This window comes from Hydra vulgaris, chromosome 06 (assembly GCF_038396675.1).
Source record: "Hydra vulgaris chromosome 06, alternate assembly HydraT2T_AEP".
Classification (NCBI taxonomy): Eukaryota; Metazoa; Cnidaria; class Hydrozoa; order Anthoathecata; family Hydridae; genus Hydra; species Hydra vulgaris.
In genome coordinates this window covers 55,250,043-55,271,931 of record NC_088925.1, presented here as the reverse complement: position 1 = coordinate 55,271,931, position 21,889 = coordinate 55,250,043, and the positions used below count along the sequence as shown (strand labels likewise).

The 21,889-nt window shown below is 25.7% G+C and overlaps 2 protein-coding genes across 4 annotated transcripts in view; both read left to right on the top strand.

The window, feature by feature from the left end:
* Positions 1 to 15,140, top strand: part of LOC100207609 (methylenetetrahydrofolate reductase (NADPH)) — a 39,508-nt gene extending 24,368 nt beyond the window's left edge. Inside the window, exons 6-9 of the mRNA XM_065800505.1 lie at positions 5,293 to 5,574; positions 5,978 to 6,100; positions 6,260 to 6,392; positions 14,489 to 15,140. Coding sequence (XP_065656577.1) covers positions 5,293 to 5,574; positions 5,978 to 6,100; positions 6,260 to 6,392; positions 14,489 to 14,544 — 594 coding nt within the window. The 3' untranslated portion in view covers positions 14,545 to 15,140. The remainder of the gene's footprint in view (positions 1 to 5,292; positions 5,575 to 5,977; positions 6,101 to 6,259; positions 6,393 to 14,488) is intronic.
* Positions 15,141 to 15,338: 198 nt separating this feature from the next.
* The window catches only part of LOC100204026 (uncharacterized), an 82,318-nt gene continuing 75,767 nt past the window's right edge, over positions 15,339 to 21,889 (top strand). For 2 of the 3 annotated variants that reach the window (XM_065800503.1, XM_065800501.1), the window contains exon 1: positions 15,394 to 15,697. In XM_065800503.1, the coding sequence (XP_065656575.1) occupies positions 15,567 to 15,697 (131 nt within the window). In that variant the 5' untranslated portion in view covers positions 15,394 to 15,566. Of the gene's footprint in view, positions 15,698 to 21,889 lie in introns of all 3 variants that reach the window. The other variant, XM_065800500.1, reaches the window with a different exon arrangement.

Genomic DNA, 21,889 nt, shown 5'->3' with positions numbered 1-21,889 from the left:
ATTCATTACACTTTTTAATTTATTTAATTAGTTATAGTTTTATTTACTTAGTGAGTCTTTTGCTGTATCTATCATTAGCCTGTCTAAGGATCTATTTGGTTTAAATCTTTGACTTCAACAGCAAAGACCAAGTCAAGGACTTGATTCTTGCTGTCTAAGTCAAGGACTTGGTCCTTTGATCAAGTTTTAATGTTACATTTAGTGAGTTTATTGTAAAATGTAGGCTAGCTAAATTATTTTTTATTGGAAATAATTCAGCTAGCCTATTCATTATTCTTTATTTAAAATTTTAGAAATGTTAAAAATATGTTGGTATCTATAAATATATATTTAAATCAAGCAGTAAAATTGGCATTTTTGATATTTTTTTAGTGCGTTTCTATATTCAAAAGGCAACTTATTTTGTGTTATAGGAATAAATAAGGAATTTTATATTCACTACTCTAATAAACATAACATGTGAGCAGAAGCTGAACACAGGCTCTTCTGTCTATGATTATTGTGCTTTATTGTCACTTTATCCTACTTAACATCTTGTTAAGAGTATTTTTATTTAAATTGAGAAAAAGGTTTTACTGTTGTGTTCTTACCAGGTGACAACTTTATCATAATTTCATATTAAATGCATTGCATTAAATTGTACTTTCTGATTAGTTTTTAGTTGACATTTAGGTAGGAATTTAATCCCAAGTACTTTTTTAAACAAATGCTTAACAAGCCATTATTGTAAAAAAAATTTTTAAAACTTTTTAAAATTAAGTTTAAAAAAGATTTAATAATTTTAAGTTATAAACATTTTTTAATGACATTATTATATTATATTTAGTTAGATATATGTAACATGTATATGTAATATATATATATATATATATATATATATATATATATATATATATATATATATATATATACAATAATTAAATATTTAATGTTTTTTTATATACAAAACATTAAATAATGACGTATTGGTTGATGAATTACAGCAGTAATGTTAATAGAAAATATAATTTACTTAAGTAAAATGACTAATGCTTTTATTTAATTGAAAAAGTTGACTAAACATAGCTTCTTTTTTTTTCTTTTTTTTAAAAAAGGATTTTAAACCAAAAAAACCATGGTTTTTTTGTTTTTTTTTGTTTTAAAAAAAACCATGGTTTTTGGTTTTTATGCAACCCTAAGTAGCGATATTTTGCTAGAATTGTTCCAGGCAAGTTCATCAAAAAGCAAAAACCAAGCAAAACAAATAAAAAGGTACTAGAAGATTTTGAAATTGAAAATAAGATTTTTGCTGTTTATACTGACACAACTGCTTCAAACACTGGTGCACATTATGGAGGAATTGAAATTATTTATGTTGTCGCACATATATAAGAGTCATTTAGTGCAAGTGCTAACAGGAAAGACTCAGGCACCAATAAAACAACTGTTTTCTAATTTTGAAAAATATTGGCCTAAAAAATTTCAGGTATGCAATCAAGATATTAACTCACTAGACAAATTTAGTTTCAACATTTTTAAAAATAATTCTAACATGCATCAGATTGCACAACAAGCTAAAGAATACTATGGAAATGCCATTACCCTGAAAACCTTTTTCAAAATAAAAACAGAATATATAAGGTTATGTGAACTAGGTTCTTTTTATTTGGGTAACAAAATAACAAATTTTACCTTCATCAACCCCCTGTTTGTTATGAAGCTAGATTTATGGCAAATGATATATATTTATTAATGCTTCAACTAAGTCATAAGAAACTGAAGATTTTATTAGTGGAGGAAATAGATATCAACAAAATTGTACCTTTTGTAGCAATATTTTACATTCCTTGGTTTTTGAAGTCATCTATCATAATCCAGGTACCATATAATGATCTCAAAGCTATTGAAGTAGCCAAAAACAAAGAGGAAGAAGACAAAATACTAGGCAAAAGTCTGAAAAAGTTATCTTCTCAGGCATACATGGTACTTGGCTGAGTTTGTTGGGAAAAACAGTTGGTATATTTTTTTCATACTTGATCCTAATATACAAGATATTTATATTGTTTTGGATTTCTGATGGAAAATTTGTAGATCTTCATTGCTGTTTTTTAAAGATTTTGTTTCAAATAATCAGTGCACAAATGACTGCTCTGAAAGAACTATTTGTCTAGTGCAAGATTTCCTGACAGACAGTCATTTCGAAAGTCAGAGACAAAACATGCTGATTGCTAAAAAGAATAGAAAAAGCTAAAAAAATGAAAAAGAGCAATTTAAACAACAAAAAATATTTTATATTAACTGTAAATTTTTTTCAACTTTAATGAAACAAAAAATATTTTGAACCGAAATAAACTGTTTTTTCTTCTGATTGTTTTTTTATTTAAATATTATATTTTTTGAAGAAAAATCAAATTTTTGGGACACCCTTATATATATATATATATATATATATATATATATATATATATATATATATATATATATATATATATATATATATATATATATATATATATATAAATATATATATATATATATACATATATATATATATACATATATATATATATATGTATATATATATATATATATATATATATATATATATATATATATATATATATATATATATATATATATTTATATATATATACACTATATTCAATCCATAGCTTAAACTGCGATTTCCTAATATCATTTTTGCGCTCCAAACGTAAAAAAAAAAAATTTTTTCAGAGAAAGAAGAAGCAAAAAATAATAAAAAAAACCCTGTCAGGCTATTTGTCAGAAAATGTATGTACTGAAGCCCCCGTAACTTCCTGTTTTTTTATGGCAGCATCCTGTGCGTCTACTTCATTTATATATGTGTATATATATATATTTATATATACATACATAATATATACATTTATATATGTATTATATATATTTATATAGATATTTTTCTATTTTTTTAAACAGCAAAGTTTTTTTTTTTAATAAAAATAGTAAGAAACATCTAGCGCATAAAATAAAATATATTAAAAACAAATAAAATATAGCTTTAATACTTCATAATTACATTTTGATAAAAAACTACTTTTTGTTAAAAAATAAAGATACAAAAATTCCTCTATAAGTGTCAAAGTATATATTTAAACATAAAATATGTGAAAATAAATAAAACTATGACCATAAAGATTTATAAATTTAAGGTATCTTTACCATTAATTTAACATTATTTGTAATCAATTTTCAAATCAAATTCAAATATTAAGTTAAACTACTTAATCCTTTGTAAATATTTAAAAAATTCTTTTTTTTATGATTTAAAGTTAAATTATATTCCTTAAAATAAATTCCTTTTTTTATGATTTAAAGTTAAAATATATTCCTTAAAATAAATTCCTTTTTTTATGATTTAAAGTTAAAATATATTCCTTAAAATAAATTCCTTTTTTTATGATTTAAACTAACTATTAACTTTTATTCAAAATGATCCTCAAAGATTTCCTGCTCCTTCAAAATGATCCTAGAAGATTTCCTGCTCCTTCAAAATGATCCTAGAAGATTTCCTGCTCCTTAAAAATGATCCTAGAAGATTTCCTGCTCCTTAAAAAGATATTTTAAATTGCATAAGTTAAAATGCATAGTTTTGTTAGATACAATGTCCTCCCTTCTTTTTTTTTGAAAAAATAGTATTTTTTGGACAATCTCAATCAAATATTTACATTGTGTATTCTTTTGAAATAGTCGCTTTAAGTTTAAACCTAATAAGATTTGATTATAAAGTGTTTTAGCTTTGATAAATTGAATCTATTTTTAAAATATGTGAATTTGAAACAAAAAACAAAAGGCTTTTGTAAAATCTTTATTGAGTTTACTAAAACTTCTTATTTAATTCCTGATGACAAATAAACTAAATAGATAATTAGAGAGGTTCTAAACTTTTTTTAAAAAGCAGTTTGGTTTTCTCAATGCTCAAAACTTAATTGATCAATAGTCCCACTATTTTTTTAATAGATCCAGTCATTTTAGATCAAATGTTTTCTTTGCAAAGCATAAGAAATATCAAGGGAAATCATTGCCAACAAATGTTCTAAACTTTTTAGTATCTTAAAATGTAAAAAATTATTTAACATTTAACTTTTTTTTTGTTTGTTAAAAAAGTTATGTGCTAGTGTGGATGTTTTGAGCGCTGAATTACAGGTGTGCGTTCATTTAATGATTATACATTTTGGTTCAAAATTTTTTCAAATATAAATAGTTCCTAGAGTTGTTTAAGTTCTCTAAAATCTGTTTAAATGCGTACATAAGGATTGTATGGGTGCTTATTGCAAAAATAAATTTCAGTTCCATATTTGAATTCCTTGGTTCAAAAAACTCTTATATATTGTCGATGTTAAATATCTATTTAACTCACACTTATCTAACATTTTAGTGTTTTTTTTTGTTTTTAACTTATTCCGCCTCACTGTGCGTTGTTAAGGTAAAAATGTTAGTACTTAAAGATTTTTAAAAAATTGTTTCGACATTATTTTCAGTTAAACTTGATAAATTCAAATGACCAGTGTAAGAATTTCATTAAAAAATATCTTAAAAAAACAACAACAAAGAACTAAAGAGCTTTAGTAATTTTTATAAAGCTATTTAAATTTTATATTTTTAATGAAATATTTTAAAAAAATAAAGTTTTTCAAAAGTTAACTTTTTAATATAGAGTATTGTTGCATTTTTAACTTCTAAAATACGACTTAATCAAAGTGAAAATAATAGATACACTCATTTAAAACTTAAATCTTTTTTAATAAATAGTAATAAAATATTGTTTGTTTGAATTACGTAACACAAAAACAATTTTAAAAGTATTAAACTCAAGTTTTAATTATAAAAAATCTTTTCTTATACTTGCTTTCATGCTTGGAGTTATTTCAGTGCAATTTTTAAATATTTTAAATTAGAAAAAAAAATTTCACAAAGAAGAATAGTAACTTTTTAAATATGAAAATAAGAAGAAACCTGACAAGATAATATTAATAAAATAAACAATTGTTTCAATAAAAAAGCAATCTAAAATTTTTAAATAACTTTTTATGGTTATTTATCTGATATATTTATAATGTAATACAAAACATTGCAGTGTAAAAACACTAAAATTGATTACTAAATTGTAATCAATTTTAGTTTTTCCATGAGCACTCATTTATTCCTGCTGAGGCCTGTATGTATATATATATTTGTATATGTATATATGTGTACATATATGTATTTATATTGCAATGTAAGTTTATATTTTGAATTTTTTTTCTCATGAAAAGATAAAAATATATCTAGGTGAAATCGCTTCCTCTAAATGATGATGAATTGCAGCCAGAAACTTCTTTACTTTCTGATCAACTTTATCGGATCAATGGTCATGGATTTCTAACAACAAACAGTCAGCCTGCTGTAAATGCTGCACTATCAACAGATGAGAGATTTGGGTGGGGTGGAGCTGGTGGTTATATTTATCAAAAAGCATATTTAGAGTTTTTTATGCATAAAAAGAATGTGGACTTTCTTTTGGAAGTTTTAAATGACAACCCACGCGTCAACTACCACATTATAGATTCACATGTAAACATATTTATTCATTTTTATTTTGTTTAATTTTTAATAATTTTAAAAATACTTCAGACCTAATTTAAATAAATGATTATTTTATATTTATTTTATATTTAATGATCTATTTTTATTAAATTATTTTAAATACTGTTAAAGTTTAATAATTATCTTAAGTTATTATTTCTTTTATTGTTGTTTCTATTATTAGTAATAGTAATACCAATTAATTATTTTACTTCAATGAAACTTGATGAAAAATTAAAAGTTAAAAATGTTTTAAGCTATTTTCTTATTTATTGTTATAAAGCAGTAAGTTGAGTAAACATTTATTTTATATTAAAATTTTTCCTTTTTTTTTAAATTTAATGACAAAAAATTTTAATATATTACTAAACAGCAAAAAAAATTTGCTTAGGGTTGTTATGATAAAACAAATGCAGACAGGTACTCTCCCATTGCAGTCACATGGGGTGTTTTTCCTGGAAAAGAAATAATACAGCCTACTGTTGTTGATCCAATAAGTTTTAATTTTTGGAAGGTAAATTTTAACTTTAATTTTTCTGAATTTATATTTAAAATTTTATCAACTCAATAAATCAATTTGTTGATAAAATTGATAAAATGCCTTGAGTTTTATATAGTTTAATATTTTTTTAGTTATATATATAATTTATTAAATAAATTTAAAATATCATAGGATGAAGCATTTTCTTTGTGGATTGAAAAATGGCAGTCATTATACGAACCAGAATCATTTTCTGCAAAAATTATACAAAGTATTTACAATGACTTTTATCTTGTGAACCTTGTTGACAACGATTATATTAAAGGTAACTTTCTGTTTCTTAAGAAAATAATTAAAATAGTTGAATTTTTTTTTAAACTTATGTAAGTGAAGAATTTTTAGAAGCAAATTAAAAAATTATTATTAATTTTTTGTTGTAATTAATTATTATTATTTTTTTGTAAATTAGCAATTATTATTATTATTTTTTTGCTGTTTATTTTAAAATTGTATAATATTTATATTTACATGTTAGTCTACATACAAGTAACAAATATTAAATAATAAACTTTTTGTTTTATCTAAACGTAGTTGACTACAAAATATGCAATTAGAGTTTAATATAAAATCCGAGCCTTAAATTTTTCTAGTTTATTTAACTAAGTTTTAGTTAAATAAACTAGAAAAATTTAATAATTTAATAAAAAGAAATTTAAAAAAAAAAATTTCTGTAAAATTTTTATACAATTTTTGTATTCTTTTTATTAGGGTGTTATTTATTTTTTAGCTATTGAATTTGATACAAGTTGAGAAAGAAAAAAAATTATATTTTATAACAATTTAGCAACAATTTAAAGTTTCGATATGCAATTTATTCATGATTTTTATCAGCCTGTATAATAAAGAAACTAATTTGCAATGTATATTAAAAATATGAGAAATTTTGTTAATTTTTTTTTTTTTAATATTCATTTGTTTACGCTTATAATAAGAAAACAAATTTATTTGTTTGCTATTTGTTTTAAAATATATTATTTGATTGATAAATTTTGTAATGACGGAAAAATTTAAATAAAAGAATTACATGGTTTCTTTTATAAGTGTATTTACCGCATTTGATGCCTGTCTGAAATCGTTTCCTTTATATTGCCCAACTTCCAACGTTAATACGAAATACTTGAGTTAATGAACATAACAAATGTAGTTAAAAACTTAAAAAAAAGTTTTAAATAGGTTCCTAAAAGTTTCATTAAAAAAGTTCAATAAATTACAAAGCACTAACCCACAAGCTTTTGGAGCAATAACAATAACAATAGTTCATCAGGAAATAAAATATCGGGTTTAAATGCGCAATTTGGAGAATCCAACAAAAGTGCAGACTATTTCAATGGGTTGTGAAAACAACCAAATATTTTATTTTTAAGTATTAGTATTTATGACTTTATTTTTTTTACTAGAAAAGCGTGTTAAAAAATAAAAAAATAAATAATTTGACAAATAATTAGCAATTAGTTTTCTCACTTTCCTGTGCATTGATAAAAAAACAAATTTTAAAAGTTGTTCATATTTCTAACGCAAACAATAAGGTGTTTTCTTAATATACTGACTGACAAAAGTCAGGAATAAATTAAATATAAAAAAATGTTTTTATTTTCTTTATATTCTTATCTGCCTTTTTCCTTGACTTGTATTTTTGGTAGTGGAAAATAACAAACATCCTTTTAAAAAAAACAACAACAGTAATACATTTTGGTAATTAGTTTTTTGACAAAATTTTCTTTTTTTAATTTTTATTTATTTTATTAGTTTATTTTATTTAGATTTTCAATTTCGTATAGTATTCGTTTCCTTTCTTCAAGTGTTGCTGTTTTATTCCCTGCAGTTTCTTATAGCTTTTTTTTGTCACTAATTCTTAAAACGCTTACTATATAAAAATGTGCTCAAGTTAAAAAAATGACTTTAAACGTGAAACTCTAAAAATAACTGGTTGAAAGAAAAGTTGTAGTTTAGTGACAAGAAATTGAAATGTGGTTTTTAATTATCTAATTGTATAAACAATAAAAACTATTCGTGATTACTTCACACAAAGCAAAACATCTATATGGAGGCGTAATAAGTGTGATAATAATAGTAAAAGACTTAAAAAGTAAACTTACTTATACTACTGCAAAGTAAACTTACTACTACTACTGCAAAGCATCAATAAATTTACTAGACTACCATTTTGACCATAATTACAAAATACTGTTCCAAAAATAAATTATGCGTATCAAAAGAAAAGAAAATTGATAAAAGTCTTTTAACTTTTGTTATCGGTTGTTCTTGTCATTCTTTCATTTATATTGTATGTGTTATCCTTCTATCAAATTTATGTTGTTTGTGTTGTCCTTCCATCAAGTTTCAAATGATCAAAAAATCCAAATTTGATGTTTTACAAAAAGTATGCATTCATTTAAGACTGCTAACAAGCATTCAAAAATATCTGAATACCTATGAGGCATCATGTATTTATAACATGATAATACTCCCACTTATTTATTATTCATTATTATTTACCAAATAATTTATGTATTAAAAGTTTTAGCAAAATTATTATTTATTATAATTTATAAAACAATAAAGCTTATAAAATGGAAAAACCTCAAACAGTTCAAAATGTCTTTTCATTTAATCATTTTCAATCATTCAATTGTTCAGATTTAATCATTCATTTAATTATTCAGAACTGTCGATTGATATTTATCTTTATTATATATTATCTCTTTCCCTAAGTTTAAACTAAGCATAACACAATAATAAAACTAATATATGATATTATTATATTATATATTAATTTTTATAATATATGTAATATATAACATATGCATATAATTTTTATATATATGAATTCCTATGACATTAAATGACCTATTAATAATAATTATATATGTATTTAAAGACCAAAAAGAATTCTGTCATTGATTGTTATTAACTTTAACACACATCTTTTTTTTAACATTTTTCAAAACTGAACAATATTATCTAAAACAATGGTTTACAATAAAAATAAAATCAATAATAAAAGCAAAGGTCGAAGTCATGTCATGTGGTTAACACATCTACATTTTTATTTGAAATTTGGTTTTCTTCATCTTGTTTGTATTTACATTTCTCGTTAACATGCTGACATTGTTTCATGTTTGTTAACGATTAAAATAGTAAAAATTTAAGTATTAAAACTTAAACTTTTTAGTATGTAAAGTTAAAAAATTAAGTTAAAAACTGATATTATAAATTAAGAAAGAAGGTTGAAGAACTATGTTGATAAAACTTTCTTACAAACATGAAGTGAATTGAAATGAATTAAACAATCAGAGCAACTTATGCTTGAAAATCAAGAATTTTTATGTTGTGACCATCATTTATTGACCATCAACTGAAAGTGAGCTTTCAATAAAATTATCAAATTTTATTTCCAAATCTCTTACTGATAGATAAAGATTCTATGGTCTATTTGTTACTGGTGATTTCAACTCTCAATCATAAAGTGGAACAAAGACTGTTTAAATATTTCAGGCATAGAAACCAGTTTGTATCCCAAATATTATTTTAAAACTCTACCTCCATCAACTTATTACAGAACCGACTTTAGTATAGATTATATATATTTACACTAATTTTTAAATTTAAAAAGATCTAATTTTTTTTAAAAAAGATCTAATAAAATAGCAAATTGCAACACAGCAAAGTTTTCTCAGCCCTTTTATAGAAAACACTTTGTTCTTGTTTTATAGAAAACAAATTGCTGCACATTGTTCTGGTTGATTAGCTAGTAGCAGAAATAACTGATTCAGATTATCAAAATTTGCATACAATAAATGAAGCTATTTTCCATTTATTGATTATCTTAACAGTTTATGTTGGAAAAATCTTTTTAAATATTTACTTGCAAATAAATACTAACAAAATTGTTTTTCCTAAAAACTCAGAGTTACTGGAAAGTTACTGAAACAATAAATCAATCATATTCATTTTTAAGTAAGATATATATGTTAATAAGATACATCTGTTGGTTTTCTTTGTCTATGTTACTTTTTTTTTGACAGATTTTCATATTTTTCATTGTAAAGTTTAACTTGAGTAACTATTTCCAGCTCCACTAAATATTAGAAACCAAATTTTTTTCATTATTAATGTTGTTAAAAATTTAATTATAAAATAAAAGTCAATTCGTAATTTTGCTAACTGTTTTATATTTTTATATAATTTACGTAATAGAGGGTTCTAGGAAAAAGTTGATCCAGATTTTTTACCAGGGAAAAATTTAGGGAGTTTTTTCATAATATTGATTATTATACCATATATGTTGAGCTTTAAAAACTATTGTTAATAATATTATTATTATTTTTATTATTATTAATGTAACTCATATTAAGTGACTTTAGGGTGAAATGGTTTTTATATTAATTTTATTGTTGTTAATTTTGCTTGAATTCTCAGCTCTTTTTTATAAGCTTTATAACTATAGCTCAAAATTTATGTATATATGTTTATATATATATATTATATATATATATTATATATATATATATATATATATATATATATATATATATATATATATATATATATATATATATATATATATATATACACATTATAAATATATATGTGTGCGTATATATATACACACATGCGACCATTGAGTTGATTATAATTAATTTTAAATTATTAAACTAACATAAAAAACCATTAAATTCAAAAAAACAACTGTATAAAGGTTGGTACTTAAGTGGTCTAGACGATGCTGTATGCGCAATATCTCCATTCAAATGTATGAAAGTTAAGCAATTTGTGCAGTGGCTCACTGGCATGTGCGTTTCTGCCATTAGAAAATTTAGCTTTAATAAAAAAAAATTAGTTTAAATTTAATATTTAAATTTAAACTAATTTTATTTAAATTTAATTTTGTTATAGATATTATTTCAGTCATAGATGGACACACTATGAACCTATCAGTGCTTATTTGCTTCAAAAAATAAATTTTGTTAATTTGCTTAACAGCTTATTTAACACACATTCTGCAGTCACTATATGTTGGTGTTTATTGTTATCCCAAAAGAGTTTAGCACAATTTACTTCAACATTTTTAACAAAGATAAATTTAACAAAAAAATTTAACAAAGATATAAAGAAGAGATAAAGTTCAGCAATTTATTAAAACAACTCAAAGCAAAGCTTTTCAGCTCTGGTGAAAATTTTACATGCACTCAAAGAATCACTAGATTTCAAAGTACAAGTTTGTTTCCACTCAACATCAATAAAATTGATCAGTTGATAATATTAATTGCTAGTACGTTTGAAACACCATCATCTAAATCTGAGTGAGGCTAAGCTTTATCAAACACGCACATCAAAGCATTATTTAAAAAGCACCTTTAAGGGTTTTATTGCACCAAAACATGCCGCACAAGTGACAATTCAATCTCCAGAACCTCACAACATCATTACAAAAAAAATAAACCCTTCGTTTTGTAATTGTTATGGTTTTTACTTATTATTATTAATTGCATATTTAGTGTAATTTTAATTACATATTGACTTGCATATTTCATTCTCCTCAATTATAAGGGTAAAATGAAACATTTTTTTGTTTTTTTCAATTAACAAAGTTTTTTTTTTAAAAAAAAGTATATATATATAATCCCTAACTGGTTATCAGAAAGTTTTTCCGTATTTTGTTGACAAAAAGTAAAAATTAAAATGCAAGACCGGAATTTTTTTTTTTGTTACTTGATAGACTGCCTGCCCCAACCAACCCTCAGTCGATGTAACAGCACTCCATTGCAAGTCAGGCTAAAAGATAGTCAATGTACCAGCACTCCGTTGCGAGTCAGGCTTTTTTGAAGATCAGGAAGAAGAAAGAAAGTTTATTCTTGGGACAGAGGATAAGAAATTTAGTAGAAAGGTAAAACTTAAAAATTAAAAGTATTAAGTGATATTTTTCTTATAAAACATTTTGTTATAGTTAATATTATTTTATGCTTGTAGACAGCAGAGACAACTGAAAGAAATATAGAAGGAAGGATGTGCGATCAACAAAATCTAATTATGAAATTTAACTCAACTCTGATTTAAGTTCTGATTCATATTATGATTCTGATTTTGAGCCTAGTAACTATTATCAGAAAGAACCATCACAATCTAACTGTACAGTAACTGCAGGAATTCCAATAGATGTGTATACCGGGAATGTTGCTTTATACAGTTTGATGGAAAAACTCTTTATGAATTAATGCAGAAAAAAAGTTCAAGATTGATAGAGTGGCAGTTCTTGTGAACATTGAGGGTAAGGCGCACCTAAGACATGAACATTGAGGGTAAGACGCTACTAGGTGTTTGTCTTTTAACTTCCTCTTCTGGTGAGGATCAATATATAAGTATTATGAACCTACTAAAGGAATATAAACTTGAATCAAAAGTAGGATATCTTTTAAAATTAGCATGTAGGCATCACATAACAGAATTAAGAATGGTGCATTTTTGGAAACATGCAACAAATGAGTTAACTACAGGACCAGAAAACTTATTGTTTCAAAAATTTAGGAGCCTATTTGAACATCCTAATTTTAGTTATGCCCCAAGTGATCTGTGCAAGTTTAACTGGAAGGAGGTGTGTGGTAGTATAATTGAAAAGGCTGCTGAAGATTCTATGAACTTTTGCAAAGCATATATAGAAAGAAAGAGGATAGCAGGAGAAGATAAACGTGAAGACAGAAGGAAGCTGGTTGAATTAGTTGTGACTTATCTATTACCTTCTGTTTATAAAATTAGGAAAACTGGAGCTATCCATCATGCCCGATTTCTTTGTAAAGCAATTTACTATCTGAAAATGCAGCTTTTGTTTTCTCAACTTGACTTTGTTCAAAAAATAACTTAAATCTTAAAAAAGAAATCAAGCTTATCTGGAGTTTGTGGTCTGTTTTTATGCCAAGTGGTATTTAGAATTGAGTAATGTGCCGAAGGCCCCCAACTTAGATATCAAAAAAAAGAAAGACATCAGAAAAGAGATAGAAAAAAATGGTAGTACTGAGAAAGATCCACCAACCTTAGCCCCTTTGGTAGATAAGTTTTCTTACCTTATGTTTAGTTTTAGTGGTTTAACTGAAGAAAGAATAAAAGACTGGCTTTCACTTCCACCGCAATACTGGCATACACAGTCTTTGTTTAAAATTTTTAAAAATTATGCCAATAGCCTTATTGTTCTCAATGACCATTCGGAAAGAGCCGTCGGCATGATGTAGCAATATGTCCATCGTTACAGCAACGAAAAGGAAAAACAGAACAGATTGATATCAGTTGACAGAGTTCGCTCTACTTTCAGGATTTCCTGGAAAAGCTCCACTAGTTGTAATTTTATAAAAAAAAAGGCTTACCAAAAAAAGATGATCTGATAGTCTTTCCTCCTTAGCGAAGAAAGAAAACACGAACAAAAAAAAAGATAAAATATAGAAGAAACTTACAAAAACTTTTTAAATATTTAAAATATTTTTTTTTGGTTTGATAAGTAATATTGAATTGTGATATGCAAAACCGCATATGTTACAAAATCATTATTATTGGTAACTTTGAAAAAACCTATTTATTTCTTAACTGTTAATGATTTGTTTTTAAAGTCCACTTGATAACCGCGTATTTACTAATGATGTAAGGTACTTTAGCGCATGTATGATTTTTTCAGAACATCATTGATACTGCACATAAGGAACATTTTTCGCATTAAATCTCTAAATTTTGCAAAAAAGTAAAAAAAATGCAAAGTGTGGTTTTTGAAGACAAATAATAAATAATATATTGTAGTCATAACTTTAGGAGTATTTTATTTTATTCTGATTAAAATATTACAAATAATAAACGTACATAAAATGAGTAATTCTATTCTTATTTTGAATATATACATTTGCAAACTATATTTTTTTAATCAAAAATACAGATATTTATCTAAACCCTGAAAAAAAAGTTTATTATAAGTTTTTATGCTAGCCTTGCCCTGAAGACACTTCAAGTAATCTGTTTTTGGCCATTTTTGGGTTCTTTTTTTTTCCAAACATTTGCTTTGAGGGCAAGGAAAGATTGGTTTAATGGTGCTGAAATTTTTTGTGAGTAAGTTTAAACATATTTTCTTCAAATCGAGACGGTTTGGTTTTTCAAATTCTACAATTTTTTTTTCTGAACTTAAAAATTTTAAAATTAATTAAAATTTTTATTTGTTTCATTTTTTCAATTTATTTATTCATTTCATTTTACTCTAAAACATAAAAAATAAAACTATTTATTATTTTATTAGTATTATTTATTTGTGTTCTGCTAAATATAACTTATATGTTAAAGTTTTTAAATATAATTAAATTATTTGAATTTGTAAGTTTCCTTTTTTATTAGGTAATTGTTTGTTTGACATCATTGACTGTGTAATTGCAAAAAGTTTGCTCGAATAAGACGAAACAAACGAGTTTTTACAAAAGAGTTGTTCGAATGAAACTATTATTACAAAAGTTTTAATGAGATGAACAAAACTCACGTGATTGAATCAAAAATAGAATAAAAATCACGGTCTTATGGTTGTATCGAAACCTTGTGTTGCATTGTGAATTCCATTGAAAATTGGGACACTTTATGTTATATTTACTAAGATCCATTTCTAATAAACGTTGTTGTATAGAAAATGGTTCCATGATACATGGCAAGTACTATACAAGTTATCTTACTATACTTTGCAAGTCTTTCATTGCGTTATTTACATTGCTTTACACTCGTGCGCTAATTTAAAAGTTTATAAACTGAATAAAAATTTTTTTTGCGACAACAAAATTCCATACGTGTGAGTACAGTTTTTACTTAATATTATTTTTATTTAGTCTTATTAGAAAATTTTTGAAAACCGTTTGAATATAAAAATTTATTTATTGTATATAAGTAAGGTTAAAAAAAAAAATTAAATTATTTATTTAACTTAACTACTTGTATTGTTTTTAAATAAAAACGAAATTTGTTAATTATAGAAAAGACAGCAAATAAAAGAGTTCCTAGGAAACATTTTTAGTTGTCATTTTCTTGCATTTAATTAGTAGCAAAGTAATTATCAAACTAAAATTTATTTTTAATGAGAAAACTTTATGGCTTTTAAACTTTATGGCTTATTAAAAAAAAGGTTTCGCCCCCAGCTGTTTACATTAAGAGTTTTAAATGATAAGCTTGAGTGAGTTTGTTCGACGCAACATGAGAAAGCGGTAAATGAGCAAATTCCCTGGAGGATGCTGCTAAACACTGCACAAAAGACTGGATCTAGTTTGCTAACAATTGTACCACACGCGGTTGCGGTGAAGAATTTTTTATACTTACAGATTACTGTATAAAACAACTATTTAGCAAAGCAAACAAAGCCAACGAAATGAAACAATGAAATAATCCAACATTGTTGTGAAATCAAACGAACGCAGATGTATGCTTACCAACTACCATGATACTTTTTATATGGTTGTTCTGGATTGTAACACCTGTTAGCGGAAAATCAGGAACGTTTTGTCGGTGTGAAACGTATTCCTTCGATGGAAAACCGTTTGTTGCCATATGGAACTCACCAACTATAGGGTATGATGTAGTTTTTATTCATGTGTACTGTTTGTAAGATTCAAAATGCGTTTAAGCGTCCTGATATCCCACGTTTGTTATTGGCGTTTAAAATTAAAATTCTTAAGTGGAGACTGATTAAATTTAAAGACAACAATGTTCATTCAAATTTATAAGATAAAAAAATATTAAACATGCTTTTTCACGGGTCGTATAACACGACATACAGCCATAAACAAGACGTTCGACAAACATTTGTTTTACAACAAACATTTTTGTTGTACGACAAACATTTGTTTTGGCTAAACAGAAAGTATTAACATTAGCTTTAACTTTAAATTCGGAAAACTAATGTCGCGCAACAAAAATAATATAAATCTAATTAAAACTCATTGAAAGTAAAAACTTAACTTTTAACTTTTCTTTATGAGAGATAATAAAAGTAGAAACTTAATTTTTTATTTCTTTATAAAAAAGATGATAAATTAGTTCTACATTTATTTATCATATAATACATTTTTTTTTTTGTGATTTCATATTTTGTTTGCAAATAATTTATGTTTTTTGTTAATAAATTTATTGGATGTGAAATCAAATACCAAAACATACCAAAAAAAATTTAATATTTAGAGTTCAATAAATATATGACAACTTTCATTGAGGGTAATAGAAAAATGTTTAAGAAAGAAAAACGTTGGGTTTTTTTATATTCAATATATATCATGGGCAAGTACGCAAAAATGTAACGAACTCTCAGAATATTGTATAGCAGTAAGGACCTAAAATATTGAACGGCAAAAAGAATACAAATATATTGTAAAGTTCGTTTAGGTTTTAAACAAAAAAAAAGAAATTTTTAAAATCTGATAATATTTTAGAAAATTTTTCTTTATTTTTGTTTCACTGGATTTTAACGATAACTTTTTAGTTACTATTTTTTTATTTTATTTATTTATCTCTTACAATAAATTTTTTAACCATAAAACATATTTGTTAAGTTTTTATAAAGGGGCTCTATGAAAAGATTGTGACGACTCGACGTTGCTCCTATTTTCTTTGGCATCCCCTTTTTGAGTAACTGTATACTTGCAAATTTTTTTATTTATATTTAAACGTTATATTGCCAAAATAAAAACGCAAATCTTGTTTTATGTTAAACAGAGAAAAGAAAAAAAGAAAAATCAATAAATAGATAAAAACACCACACAAAAGTACTTTCTTTTGTTTTGAATTTTGAACAATATTTCAATATTTTTCTGACAATAAATTAATATATTGGGTTGTCCGATATTAATATATATAGGGTTGTTCGATAAGTTCTTGCCGTTTTTCTAAATTTGATATAACTTTATTTTTTAACATAGAATAACAACAATTTAATCAGTAATGTATTCTCCGTTGTTTGTTACGACTTGCTCCCAACGTTCAACGAGTTTTTCGATTCCTCTTTGGTAGACCACGCCCGTAATTCGACGTCATTATTTAAGGAAACGCCTCGCAAAGCGTTTGAAAGAGATCGGAGGAGGTGGAAATCCGATGGCGCTAAGTCTGGAGAGTATGGAGGATGTGGCAGCACTTTCCAACCAAGCGTTTGAATCGCCTCCTTGGTCATAATGGCAATGTGGGGACGGGCTTTGTCGTGTTGCAGAAGAACGCCATATTGCCTATCAGGTTGTTTTTGCTGGATGGCATTGTTTAGTCGTTGCATCTGTAGAACATAAAGTTCCGCATTGACTGTTTGGTTGCGATCAAGAAATTCCCAGTAGATAATGTCTTCCCAGTCCCACCATACACACAACATTGTCTTCCGTGGATGAAAAGCTTGCTTCGCTCGCAGGGTCGCTTGTTTTTTCGGGCTAAGCCATTCTTTGCGCTGCTTCATGTTGATGTAGAGACACTATTTTTCGTCACCAGTAACAATGCGATAAAGAAATCTTTGCTTATGTCCATGAGTTGAGGGATGACGAGCAAGTAAACTGGCAACAATGGTGGATCGTTGATTTTTATTGTTTTCGCTCAATACGTGCGGCACCCAAGCTCCAAGTTTTTCAATCTTTCCCATTGAGTGGAGATGTTTTGCTACTGTTGATTTATTGGATTCTATACGCTCTGCCAATTTTCTGGTTGTTTGACGCGCGTCTTCGTGCAGAAGTTGATTCAAACGCTCTTCATCAAACTCACTTGGTCGCCCGGAACGAGATGCATCCTTGAGGTCGAAAAAGCCACTTTTGAATTTCGCAAACCAATATCGAGCAGTTCTTTCAGCTATGGCACCCTCTCCGTATACGGCACAAATCTCTCTAGCAGCTTCCGTGGCTTTGGCACTTCGGTTAAACGCAAAAAGAAGGTGGTGTCAAAAATGGTCGTTTTTGTCGACTTGACACTCCATTTAAATGCTCTGAAAATTAACAAAAATGAATCAAAACAAAAAAACCAAATAGACTTTCTTGTAGAGCGAAAAATTCTCTTTCGAATAACACAAAACATTATACCAAAAAATTTCATTTTGATCGCAAATTTTTTAATTTAAAAAAACGGCAAGAACTTATCGGACAACCCAATATATAAATAAAACCAATTGCATTTTTAAGAAGTTTTAACAAAAGTGAAATAATGTAGTAGTTTAAGCCAGCATAACAGATAAAATTACAAAGACCTATCCTTAAAGATAAAATGTATCTTTAAGGATAGATCTTTGAAAATCTTGCTTTCTTTGAACTTTGAACTCTAGAGTTCGAGAAGTTTTATATTTAAAAACGTTTTTTTAATTTTAGTTTTAAAATTTCGCTCAGTTTACACTATTTAAAAGCTTAAACTTTCTTCTTCCTTTTGAAACAATTTATCATAAAAGCTTGCCGATAATATTTGGCCCTAAAAAACTAAAGAGCTTGTTGCTAAAGAGGAAATGTATTCATGTCTTCAAATTTCCTGTTTTATTTATTAATTCTATTCATCACTCAAATTACAAGTAAAAAAAGAAAGTGTATAAAACTAATAGCTTATACAATATTTTATACGATATATATATATATATATATATATATATATATATATATATATATATATATATATATATATATACAATGCCGGTTTTAGCACTACAAGCGCCCTGGGAGAGATTTCTACGGCACCCCTAGCTCAATTTAACCCCATTCAAAAAAAAGGCAAAGGGTAAAATAACTAATTAGTTTCGCCCCTTTATATTCGGCGCCCTGGGCCATCGCCCAACCAGGCCCTAACGCCGCCACTGTATATATAAATATATATATATATATATATATATATATATATATATATATATATATATATATATATAAATATATATATATATATATATATATATATATATATATATATATATATATATATATATATATATATATATATATATATATATATATATATATATATATATATATATATATATATATGAAGACCTCAGTGGAAAAACCGGCGTTGTCACATTTAAAAAGTATTGAGAAAGTATTTGTTGATCATTAATAAATGTCTTTATTTATATATATATATATATATATATATATATATATATATATATATATATATATATATATATATATATATATATATATATATATATATATATAGGTCTTCATATATATATATATATATATATATATATATATATATATATATATATATATATATATATATATATAATACAATATTTTATACAGTATTTATATATATGTATATATATACATATAATACAATACAATAGGTAATACAATATTTTATACAATATATTTATGTATATATATATATATATATATATATATATATATATATATATATACATATATGTATAAATTTATATATATATATGTATATATATACATATATAATAACGATACAATAGTTTATAAAAAGTCTGAAGTCTAATTAATCTAAGAGACCCGTGGTTCGACGCCACCTCTATGCAAGTTTTATGACACCGGTAAGGAAAGAGACGTGAACTTCCTTTCAAGTGCTCTTCCGCAGTGTTCTGTGATAAGACCGTAAGGATTTCTTGGGGCACCTAAAATGAAAAAAAATATATAGATTTTTTTTTTTAGAATACTAAATATAGATTTGAATATTAAGCATGGTTCTTTATTCTTTTATGAATATAAAGACTGGTTTAAAGTTGCCACTATGTTATCTTTTACGGCAGGAAGGATCGGTTGGTTACGTGTAACTTTGTCATACGTTAAAAGAACGGCAAACTCATAACAAAAACATGAGATTACAATCTAAAACATAGTTATTTAAAAAAAAAAGATAACTAATATGCAGGGCCGTCTCGAAGGGGAATTATATTTGTAACTTGCCAACTATAGTTGGCAAGTTGCATATATTGAGGACCTTTTTTTTTTTTTTGGTATTTCTAGTTGGCAAAAAATACATACACCCCCCATAGAAGACCTCTTCGGGACGGCCCTGCTAATATGGTCAATATAATACGTAATGGCGATCCTTCAAAAGAATATGGATTATGAAGAGAGATGTAGGGAAGAACCGTTAATTTGAATTGTGGTTTTTGTAATCAAACTTTTACTTGAGATAATGAACTCGGTTTTTTCAGTGTTTTTTATTCAGTGCTTTTTTTTTCAGTTCGATATGAAAGGGTTGGCATTTTGCTTGAACTTTTTGTTAACTAATTCTTGTAGTCCAGAAAGGACTTTGAAGTATTATACTGTTTGCATAAACAATAATGCCAGAGTATATGCCACTTACTGTTGTTCCAATTTTGTAACCTAAAACAATTTGATTTTATATACTTTCAGTGTAAATATTTTGCAAATGTGGCGATAAAATGGATCCTTGCTGCACACCTTAAGACAAGCAGAAATGATTTTAATTATGCCCAAGGTTATGCAAATTAAAAATAATTATGTAATTTATTTTTTTATTTTAGAAATGTAGTTGGAATTCAAAAATTAGAACTAACAATTTCTATTAATAATTTTTAACAGTTCTGCGTAAATTCTTCGATAAATCTTAAATGATATCTATATATACTAAACTAAATTTTCTAAATATATGCAATAATTGTAAATTGCCTTTCTTTGAACAGTTTTTAGGCGCACTTAAAATAAAGTTTACCGTTTTATTTAACATTAAATTATGAAAATGATAACATGTGAAATTTAGTTTAGTATGTTTGTTCACTAGAATTTTGATTAAGCCTCATGCACCTGTTTGACCTTTAGGATGACAATTAGGGTAACATGGTGCTGTCCCTGACAATTATTTATATCCATACTAAATTATTCCCGCATTTCTGCTTCAATTTTCTCTTTTGGAAACTTTGTTGGACTTGGAATAATTGATTTATATGTTGTACAATTTTCAAAAATTGTACAACTTGATTGTGTCACTTCCATGTTTTATGATAGGTCAGCTCTACGAATCAAAATACAATGTTCTTTTCACACAGTAGTATTCTTTTGTTATACGAACGTAATATATTTATTTGAAAGATAGCAAACTGGCGATAAAGCGCTTGCTCCAGTTTTAGGTCATTTTAAACAGATTTTAAGCACTTGAGCCTAAGTTAGTCAAAATTAAAGAAGACTCCGAGACTACAAGTTTAATATCCACTTTGAATCTCAACTTCTTCACTATCTTCGTGACAGTCTGAAGCCGTCTTATTAACATTTTCTTTGAAAATTTTGTTTTTAATCAGGATTTTTTAACGAATGCATTAGTGATGAAATACTGCTTTTAATGAGTGCATTGGTGATAAAAAAATTTATTTCAATGAATGCATTAGTGATGAGATACTGCTTTCAATGAGTGCATTGGTGATGAAATACTGGTTTCAAATTAGTGTAGTTATACAATAAATCCATTTTCCAATTAAATAAAATATTTAGTCTATTGAAAAGATGATATAACGCATATGACAGTTTTATGTCTAAATCTTTAATCTTTATACCTATTAGTCATTAATTATATTGTCATCAAAAACAACAACAACTGGTGTCTCTAATTCTAAAAAGTATCATTCGCTCAGGTTTTTGCTTTATTATCACAAACATTCCAGGCTCTTTTTAAAAAATCGCCATTACATGTTATATTGACCATATTAGTTATGAGATAACTATAGTTTGTAATCTCATGCTTTTGTCATGAGCTTGCCGTTCTTTTAACATATGATAAAGTTACACGTAGCCAACCGCAAACAGGAAGAATCTTTTTTCCGTAAAAAGA